The sequence below is a fragment of the Dioscorea cayenensis genome, chromosome 16 (assembly GCF_009730915.1).
Source record: "Dioscorea cayenensis subsp. rotundata cultivar TDr96_F1 chromosome 16, TDr96_F1_v2_PseudoChromosome.rev07_lg8_w22 25.fasta, whole genome shotgun sequence".
Classification (NCBI taxonomy): Eukaryota; Viridiplantae; Streptophyta; class Magnoliopsida; order Dioscoreales; family Dioscoreaceae; genus Dioscorea; species Dioscorea cayenensis.
Window position 1 is genome coordinate 2484906 of NC_052486.1, and position 11020 is coordinate 2495925.

Sequence of the window (11020 nt, forward strand, 5' to 3'; positions counted from 1 at the left end):
TCCAAACATACCTATTCCAATAAAAATATCTCACAACATATAACTTCAAATAAGATCAAACTTTAAGAGCATATAACTAACTCAAAATGTAACAACTTTCTTATTAAATATGAGTCCTGATTCAACCTCTAAGATCAAAAAATTCTCAAATCAATCTTCATACTTTCTGCAGAAATGTCATTGAGCACACCTATAGGAATCTGATCATATCTCACAATTTACAGCGATAAAAATTCTAAAATTTGGCAGAGAAAAAGATAACATCAACTTCTACAACTTTCTTGTCTAAATCTAACTCAGACTCTACAATCATGAAAAAAATTAATAAATTCTCAAGGGCTGCACAGAAAAGATGTCCGTGTCACCTGAATTTAAAGCCTATAATTTATAGGATACTACTTGATGCAGAGGTATACTTGAAACCCGTTGATTCGCCTTCGAATGCCCGGTAACAAGTTGTCTAAACCCTATTGATCAAAGATAGCCAGAAATTTGGGAAGAGTAAAATCTTGTTACTCAAGAAAATAGTGATAACAAAACTGATTTTCTCTTGCCCATATGCTTACATTAAATAGGCAAAAATAGCACTAAGAAAGGAGATAATTCAAAATTTTACCAAAAATAGTAAATTCTCAAATATCAGCAAGAAATAAAAAATCTATCAAAATAAAGACTATTGCCACAAACGGCTCACAAATCATAGATTTCTATCCTAAGATATAACGAAATCAATTATTACTAAAAATGGCAAAATTAGGTTTTTCGAGGCCTAAACGATGGAATTTGGCCAAATTTTGATATGACACACAAGCAAAGCTAGTGATTTGTGTTCGTTGACCCGTTTTTCTTCAAGTGAGACCCTTAAAAACCAAAACTCTACCGCTTGAAAAAATTACCATAATACCCTTGTAAGGTCATATCCATTTTGTCCAGAAAGACATAGGCTTGCTCCTCAATACGTCCCTCATCACTACTCCAAAAATTCTGAAATTTGGAAGGTACTTAGCTAACGTCAAACTCTACAAGTTTTTTATTTTACTTTCCTCCAAATTATGCCTTTAAGACCCCTAAAATCGAAGATGAGTTTCCACCATTATCAAAAACGAAATCTGAAACCTATCAAATTAATCTCAAACTCCTCAAACATGAAGTTAACGTTACCCATCCATCACTAATATCCGGCACTAACATATCAAGATCTAGAAAAATAACAATAATAATTCTACAATATTTTTCAAAGATCCTAGGAAGAGGGTTCTTACCTCATCAATAACAGTGAATCAACCACACCCGTGACGGCGAGATCCTTCTCTTTTCCTCGTCACCGACACCACCCACCAATAGGAAGAGAAGGATGAGACTAGGTTTTTCTCTTTTTCTAACGGCAATCTAAATCAGAAGGAGTGTCTAGGGTTTTGAAACTGAAAACAAAATCAACGGCTATGATTAAAAGATAATACCAATGGCTAAGATTTAATTAAGGGGTGGGGCTCACAATTAATGATTTGATCCTCTTTAATTTGAATTTATATGAAAAAAAAATTTATAAATGTGGACAAGTCACAATTCTTCACCACAAATTTTCTATAGCTCAATAGGTGAAAACTTCTCTCCACTCTAATTCTTTTCGAATTTAAAATAATAGATGAATTTAAAATATTAAAGATCATCTCACTATGATTGGAATTTTTCTCTAAATTTATTTAGTATAAACATGTCTAAATCTCAAACGAATGTAAAATTCCAAAAAAACCCCATGCACATTGTAGACTCTCAATTCAAGATTTAAGTGTTTTTGTTTCCCCTACGCAAATACTTCAATAATTTGCTCCAATTCAAATAAGATTCATGGTTCTGTTTTTTATTGTATGATCAGTGTTGTGTGCTTATTTATGAATGAGCTAAAATTTCATATAATTATTTCTGAAACATGTAACAAATACCTTTCTCCATTAATATATACCATCATGTTTTTTAAGTTCTTGCCATCTCTTGGCTATTAAAAGTAACATTCAACCACCTCAATACATAATTTTAACATATGAAATAAACTAGCAAGATAACCAAACAACAAAAACCACAATCTTCTTCATTGTGTTCTTTTCGGTCCCTGTTGGAGGTTAACAAGCGAAAAATAAGATCCAGAGGGACCCTTGGCAAGAAGAGAAGCATGACTACCCTTCTCTACAACCATTCCTTTCTCAAGCACAGCAATAAGATCACAATTTTGAATTGTGCTTAGCCTGTGTGCGACCACCACACTCGTCCTCCCTACCATCACTCTCTCGAGTGCCTCTTGTACCACTTTCTCCGATTGACTATCTAATGCACTTGTTGCCTCATCAAGCAACAATATAGCAGGATTCTTCAACACAGCTCTAGCAATCGCAATCCTTTGTTTTTGTCCACCAGACAATTGCACACCTCTATCCCCACATGATGTCTCATATCCATCCTTGAGACAACTTATAAAATCATGTGCATTTGCAACTCTTGCAGCCGCCTCCACTTCCACCTCCGTCGCCTCCTCGGCCCCGTACTTAATATTCTCTTTAATAGTCCCGGCAAACAATGTCGGTTCTTGTCCCACAAGCGCAATGTGTTGCCTCAATGCTCGAAGATGGTATGTCTTTATATCCCGTCCATCTATTTTTATCATTCCTTTCAAAGGATCATAGAACCTCTCAATAAGTCCGATTATGGTAGACTTCCCTGACCCGCTTTGTCCAACAAGCGCAGTCGACTTTCCGGCTTGAATGCTCAGTGAGAAATTCTTGAAAATAATAACATCAGGTCTGGCAGGATAAGCAAAATCAACACCTCGAATATCCACACTTCCATTAATCTTCTCCGGCATCTGCCCATCCGGGTCCTCTGGCTCAATACGTGTGTATCTATCCAACACCGCAAACACTGAAACAACAGCATCACCACCTTTAGCAAGATCACTCGTCATACTACCAGCATCTGCAATAACTCTACCAGTGCTAACAAGAATCATGAAAGTTTGGAGCAATGCTTTAGCAGTGATATATCCATGAGAGACAAGTTTCCCTCCATACCAAAAGTCAAGAGCCCAAGTGCAAGTCATAAGACTCTGAGAAGAACCAAGACCAATACCAGCATACCATGATTGCTTAACACTCTCCCGGCGAGGTCCTTCTTGAGCCAGCTCAAAGAGGTGAAGAATTCGATCTTGTGAAGAGAAAGCAGTGACCGTGCGGAGGTTACTAACCGCCTCGGCGGCGAGTTTACTGCTTTCAGTTTGAGCCTTCATGGATTTACCGGACATGCTTTTAAGAAGAACTCGGCGAGCATAGAAGCAAATGATGATGATGGGTTGAACGGCGATCATGACTAGTGCTAACCTCCATGCAATGACAAGTCCCATTGTGCATGCAATGATCACTGCAGAGAAGGTTTGAATCAAGAGTGCCATTCTATCTCCCACCAGTGATCTTACCTGAATAAGATCAGCAACAAAAACATTATTGAGCATATGTTTGTTTGTTTGTTTGTTTGTTCTAAAAAATAAAGTTAACAAGTTAATGTTTCTTCATGAGCACATCCAAAGTAAAAAAATATTTTTATTAGGTAACTCTTATTATTTTATATTATTGGATTCTAACAAAAGTATGTGATTATGGTAGGTTTACCATTAACAATTATGCAAAGATAAAAATGATATTTTCTTTCTTAATTAGATTTATTTAAATATTCTTGGAAAGATCATTTGATTATGTAAGATGAATGTGACAATTCTCCTATGAAAAAAGCTTTTGAAAAGATGGAAGCTAGAAGACAAACTAAAAAGAGCTTCTTTAAAATAAAGCCTTTGGTTAATAGTTTGATTGTGAAGTCTATAAAAAAATTTTTGTTAAAGACGTTTTTTTAGATGCAACGCTAAGCATAACTTTCTATGGAATAAAATCTTGCATTTTTCTAATGAAATAGTAAACAATTAATGATTCGTTGAACAAGTAGCTCACTAACACCAAGAAAAGAGATTTCTAAGTATAACAAAAGAAAATTCTACTTGTGGTGTAGCTTTTCCTTTATCCTCCATTAAAGAAAATGATTTGATATGTAGATAAGAGCACAAAAAAGAAAAGGAGAAAAGAAACAACAAAACCAAACAAAAGTTCCATATACATATTCCTGCAATTCTTCAGCAGAAGAATGGGGAAATATGAATGAAAAATTAAGAATAGAATATGATTCCTATCTAAGTGATCTTCAATGGAATATGGTCCATATGGACTTCAGTTCATCAAGAAAAGCGCACTATTAGTAGGATCAAGTTCTTGTTGCACTAATAAGTCCTCATTAATTTTATGTCTGCTTTTACTTAAAAGGAAAAGCTTTAGCATAAAAATTTCTTATATATTACTAGATTGTTTTCTTTAGTGACTAGCCAACTACATTATATTATAACCAATAGATACTTAAAAGTACAGGAAAAAAAATTAAAGGGTGTGTGACTAACCACATTGGCATCTTTAGCAAGCCGAGAGCAAATTGCACCGGTGGAGTTCTCATCTCGATCAAACCAACCAACTTCAAATGTGAGCATTTTCGACAACATTCTTTGCCTAACTCTCTTTGTAAGGTATTCACCCATGGCACCAAAATTATAGTGTTGCCCTACATTGAGCAACAAAGGATAACAAAGACAATGAGAAGAACATCAATGAGTACATCCTTGTTTTGTTCTTGATCTCAGTGTGATCCTTGAGAAAGTATACTGATATCATACTTCCCATTGCATAAGCATAGAGAGGTTGAATTCCACCAAATAAAATTGCACTAATGCTACCAAGTGTTGCTTGTTTCCATTCCGGTGAATTCATAAGCAATAGTCGTCGAAAAGATGGGACGGAGAACTTCATCTCCGCCTTATTATCGTCTTCTTCATCTTTGTTACTACCCATAGACCTCGCCGAGCTCGAACGGCTTGCTATGGAGAATCTCCGGCTCATGCTATTTGAGCCGCTTTGGTTGTTTGTCATATATGAGGATGAGGAGGGATCAAAATCTAACTCATCTCCCTTTGTTTTCGAGGATTGTTGGAGACGGATTAACGACGAATATAAACCATTGAAACTTTGAATGAGCTCGTCGTGAGAGCCGGTCTCGACAATGTGACCGGCTTGAACAACTGCGATAACATCTGCATTGCGAATGGTGGAAAGACGATGAGCAATGACGATAGTAGTTCGGCCAAGTGAAGCTTTGTCTAGTGCTTCTTGGACAATTCTTTCGGATTCAGAATCTAGTGCACTTGTGGCTTCATCGAGAAGGAGGATTTTCGGAGACTTGAGTATTGCTCTAGCTATCGCAATTCTTTGTTTCTGACCTCCAGACATTTGCACTCCTCTTTCTCCTACCTATAATCATAAATCCAACCATAAATGTCGCAATGAAATGGAGAAGAAATCAAGAACAAATATCTATTTTTTTATGTTTTGAGACTAAATCCTAATTCAGAGAATAAACTCTAAACTTTTTGCATTTAAATAATAATCAAAACATGTATAAGGAATACTAAATAAAATGTATAACTAGTTTAAATTTAGTTGCAGAATGAAGATAAAATGAAGATAAAATGAGCTCATATATTTAATTTCGTGAACACAATTTCAAATAACATGAGCTCATCAAACTTGACTATATCAATTCATATCCTTTTAACTATTACTAAAAGAGACTTTAAATTTAGTTGCAGAATGAAGATAAAATGAAAAAAAAAATGTCATGATTATCACGGACTTATCTATCTAACATATGCTTATCATAATCAATGAGTTAGCCAACTTATATATTCTAACTAATATTGTCATCAAAAGAAGACAAAACAATGCATTTCATGCAAGAAAAGAAAATTCCAATTGAATGTTTACTCAAGCAACATCAATCAAATAAAGTTCAATTTTTGATCTATGGATACATGAATGCTTTAATGAATGTTCAATGCCCACTTTGTAAAGGGACAAGGAGAGGAGGAAAGGGTGAAGGTGAAGGCACCATTGGCCTTTGTTTACTCTAATCAATCATGCTTTTCAGGTACTGCTTTGAAAATTAGAAACTTTGACAATACATATATAATCATGCAAAGCAACATCAATGGATGTTAAAGATACTCTTTCTCCACAAAAATATATAAAATAAATTTAATTTAATTTTTAAAAAATGACTAGTCAATAGTTACTCCCACCGGAAGAAGACCTTCTTTTTCTATTTGTAATTTGTATAAGTTAATTTTTATTTTCTCCCTATATAATGACTCATTTTGCTGAAATTAATATTTAAATTTTAAAAAATTATGAAAATTTGTTAATCTAGGCATAAGAATTTTAATTTATTGTATTGATATTAAATATTTTTTAAAAAAATTATCAAAATAAACAAATCATTATTTATATTATTCATCGTGTATGAGAAAAAGATTTTGCCTCCCACATAAAACTCCTGTGCATCCGCGTAGCATCTTCCAAATCTAAAACTATCAATCATTACTTAATTTGAAATTTTTTTAAATTTTTTAATAAAATAAATATTATATAGACATTCTTTCACCCACTTGTATAAAAACACATAGATGCACCACTTTTTTCTCTCTCTAAATCTATGTATATCTATCTATATATTTCCAAAGGTAACTTTATTCAACTTACAAACTCATATCCGTCCCTCTTTTTACATAAAAATAATATAAAGTACCATCCTCCTAAGAACCTAGTTTAGGGATGGAAAATAGGTTAGGATTTCCCCCATTAATAAGTTACCTTAAAAATTACAAACAAATTAATTAATTACCAAAAAAATTATAAAAAATTAATTTCTAATTTTTAAAAAAACTCTAATTTTGATAAATTATTAAAAATTAATTTTGAAATTTATAACTATATATTATATAATTTATTTATTTTTTTAGATATAAACAAATCATTAAATTAAATTACCCATCTTCTATCGTGGAGGTGGTTATAATTAATTGATTATCTAATTCATAAAAAAATTATTCAAATATTTTAAAAATATATATTTCAATCAATAACTTCTTAATCTATTGACACTGAATTTTGTGTGTAAAATATGTTTTTTATTAAAAATAAAAATTCAAATCTCAACACATTCAAGGTATAAAAATACAAGTGTATTAAAATAATAACTCTATATTTATACATGTCTCAAACAGAAACTTGTCTTAGATATATATATATATATATATATATCATATTTCTATCAAAATTATTAAACACTACCTCACATGAAATTTATGCGAATTTATATATAGAGGGAGTGACCTGCCATTAAGACATATAGGTAACCAAAAGTGAAAAGCTAGAATCATTGAAGTATAATACTATTAAAAGGAAAGAAGATGGGTTTGGTGAAGAACTGACAGGACATAGAACATGAAAAGAGGGAATAAAGCACAGTGATTCCCCCATTTAAGGGGCAATTCATGAGAGTGCCACTCACAGGGCCATCCTTGTGCCTTCTTCTCCTTACATAGTATAATTCACTGATTTTTAATTCTATTTTATAGATCTTTTGTTTTTCATGTTCCTTCCCATCTTAAAAATTCTTGTTTCTTCTTCTCCTTCCATAGTATAATTCACTAATTTTTAATTCTATTGTATAAATCTCATGTTTTCATGTTCTTTGCTATCTTTGAAATATATATATATATATATATATATATTAATGAATTCAAACCTATTTTATAAACTTAAACTGATAAAATGAGATGTCATTGTTTCATTAATATTTGGTTATCATTAATTTCAATATTTCAAATAATTATATTGTATTTATTTTACCTATTTTTTAGAAGTCACATACTCTAAACTAATCTAGCATAAAGATATTATGACTCTATAAAGACGTAGACCTCTCTCATCATGTCCCTTTTGCATATATATATATATATATATACAAAATTTCAAGAGTTAAAATCACTTGTTTAAATTATACAATCCTTTTACCACTTGAACCAACTCCTATTTATTTTAAATATAATTAATTAGTATAAATATTAAATATAATCTATATTACTTAGTCTATATAAATATATTAGTTTTTTTCTCCTCTAAGATTTCATAATTCTTTTTATTTTTAATATATGGAATAAATAAAATATGAATAAAGGTGAAACTTTTCACTATCTACACTATCTATTAAAAAAGCTTTTAGTAAATAATATTATAATACATAATAATAATGATTTATTATTATTATTATTATTATTATTATTATTATTTAGGATGTGTAAGGATATATGGATGATAGGGACAAGATGGGGGGTGTTTATGAGGATAACAAAGCAACTAACCTAAGTGACACTCACAATCAAATGATTGACCTCTTCTTGTGCAGGACCCCCCTTCCCCAAATTGGGCATGTCCAAACAACTCCATTATGAGGAGCATTCCACTATAAATTATACTTTCCTAATAAATTTTAAATAAATCTAAACAAATTATGTGAGTCCCTAAAACTGCAAAATCATGATTATACCCCTTCCAAGTTGATTTATGAATCAAATAAGCATCCAAAATTATAAAGAAAAATATACATAAAAAAATTAATAAACTTAAAAAAAGATATATGCAAACCTGAGTATCATATCCCTGAGGCAACTGAGAAATGAAGTTATGAGCATTGGAAGCCTTGGCAGCAACCACAACTTCATCCATTGATGCATCCTCTTTGCCAAACAATATGTTTTCTTTTATTGAAGTTGCAAACAGAGCTGGTTCTTGACTCACTAAACCCATTTGAGACCTCAACCACTTGAGTTTCAACTTCTTAATGTTCACACCATCCAAAAGAACCTCACCATGCAATGGATCATAAAACCTTTCCAACAATGCAATCACTGTAGACTTCCCAGAGCCACTACCACCAACAAGCGCCACCGTCATCCCGGCCGGCACCTTCAAGCTAAACTCATTCAGTATCAAGTTCTCCGGCCGGGAAGGGTACGCGAAGCCGACCCCTTTGAACTCCACCTCTCCATGCACATTCACTAATACTTCACCATCTTTTGTATCAATGTCAATTTTTGGAACTCTTTTCATCACCTCCATTATTCTTTCCCCAGCACAAATCCCCTCTGAAAAGTACTTCACATTTGATAATCCAGCTCCAAGCGCACTAAACATCAAAAAAAATAAATAAATAAATATATATATATATATATATATACATATATATAATTACCCGCACTAAATATTAACAAATAAAAAAGAAGAAATATGAATAATTACAGGCCACCGACGACAATGGCAGCACCAACAGCAAAAACAGTACCACCTTCAGCACTATGATAGATGACAAGCTTACTACCATACCAAACAAGGAATGCCCAAATAGCAAAGGTGACACCATTGCTGCCAATGGCTAAACCTTTAGTAAGTGCTTGCCGGAGACCGAGCTTGACAGAGCTATCGAGTGCAGTGGAGAAGTCGGTCATTGTTTTCTGTTCACCGACGAAAGAATAAACAGTCCGAAGAGATGAAATAGCTTGCTCAACCACCTTTCCAGCCTTATCATACTCTTCCCTCATCTTCCTTGCAAGTCCCATTAGTATCCTTCCATACATGATTCCAGGAATGATTAGAAGAATTACAGTTGGAAGTGCAACTAGTGCTAGTCTCCACATTAGGAAGAACCCTATTATGTAGCTTCCAATGAAAGTGGATGAGTTCATGATGAAGTTTGGTACCTAGAAAATATAATTACAAGATGATTAGTGAGTGAATGCATGCATGAATGTATGTGTATGTGTGTGTGTGTATGTGGACCTTTTCACTGATAACATCTTGGATGATGAGACTGTCACTAGAGACACTGGTGATAACTTCACTAGTAGATGCCACCTTGAGATCAAAGTACTCCACATCTTGTCTTAGCACTGCTTTTAAGTACTTTGGTTCTCATTCTTGATGCTTGTCTCTCTGCTGTTCTTGTCCAACAATACCCCTCTGCATGAATATACATTAAATTTACATCAGAAAAACATAAACTATATTTAGAGAGAAAGAGAGATTGAGATCTATATTTGTGTGTGTGAGTGTGTATATATATATATATATACCTAGAAAAGAGGCCACAAAGCAAGCACAAGCCAAAGTAGACAAGGTTGAGAGAGTTCTGAAAAAGTATATCAATTAGAAGAAGATATATATATATATATATATATATATGAAGATATTATATATAAAGATAGATACCTGATTGATGTGATGAGAGAAGAGAGAAAAAGAGGAAAGGGTGTCACCCAAGTTGTTCATGATCTTGCTGGTGATGAGAAGCATGACAGGAGTAGAGAGGCCATCAACAAGAGCACCAAGGAAGCCAAAAGCCATTAACCATTTGTCTGCAAGATCTGCATGCATGAAGATTGTGAATATTGAGGAACATGAGGAGGTTTTCACACTCTTTTTGTGGTCACCATTAACAGCATCTTTCTTCTCTTCCATTATCTTCTTCTTCTTTCTTCTTCTTCTTCTTCTTTCTTCTTTGAAGGGAAATAAAGATAAAGAGAAGAGAGAAAGAGAGGGAGGACAAAAGGCCTTATTGCTTTATGCTCTTGGGATTGATACCAAGAGCTCTCTAAGATAGGCCTCAATATATAGAAATACATATAAGAGAGATACTGTGAGAGATTTGGTGTTAAATGCCAAAGAAAGGGAAATTATCTGTAAGTCCCTGAAGCTTTTTTTCTCTTGACTAAAAAGCCCCTGTTCTGTTTATTTTGGTTTGGCTTAATTTAACGTATACGGTGTAACATATCCGTTGTTAGTGAATTAATAAATAGTGTTATTAGTTGCTGATGAAGGGGACAGTGTGGTTTTCATGTTCCGGCATGCAGCTCAAGACTAAAAGCATGAGTTTCTTAAAAGAAAAGGATCTTTATAGAGATTTCTCAAAAATATAAGGACTTATGAATACTTTCAAAGAGTGAGAGTTGGAAATTTTACATTCTACACGCTTATTTATAAATAATAAT

The 11020-nt window shown here is 33.1% G+C and overlaps 1 protein-coding gene across 1 annotated transcript; it reads right to left on the minus strand.

The window, feature by feature from the left end:
• Positions 1-1931: 1931 nt before the first annotated feature.
• LOC120279021 (putative multidrug resistance protein) lies at positions 1932-10631 on the minus strand. Its single transcript, XM_039285854.1, is given in 10 exon segments — positions 1932-3463; positions 4487-4657; positions 4659-5387; positions 8622-9162; positions 9276-9733; positions 9813-9941; positions 9943-9992; positions 10106-10139; positions 10141-10161; positions 10242-10631. Coding segments are annotated over 10 exon segments (3756 nt in total). The 5' UTR covers positions 10491-10631; the 3' UTR covers positions 1932-2089.
• Between the last annotated feature and the right edge of the window lie 389 nt (positions 10632-11020).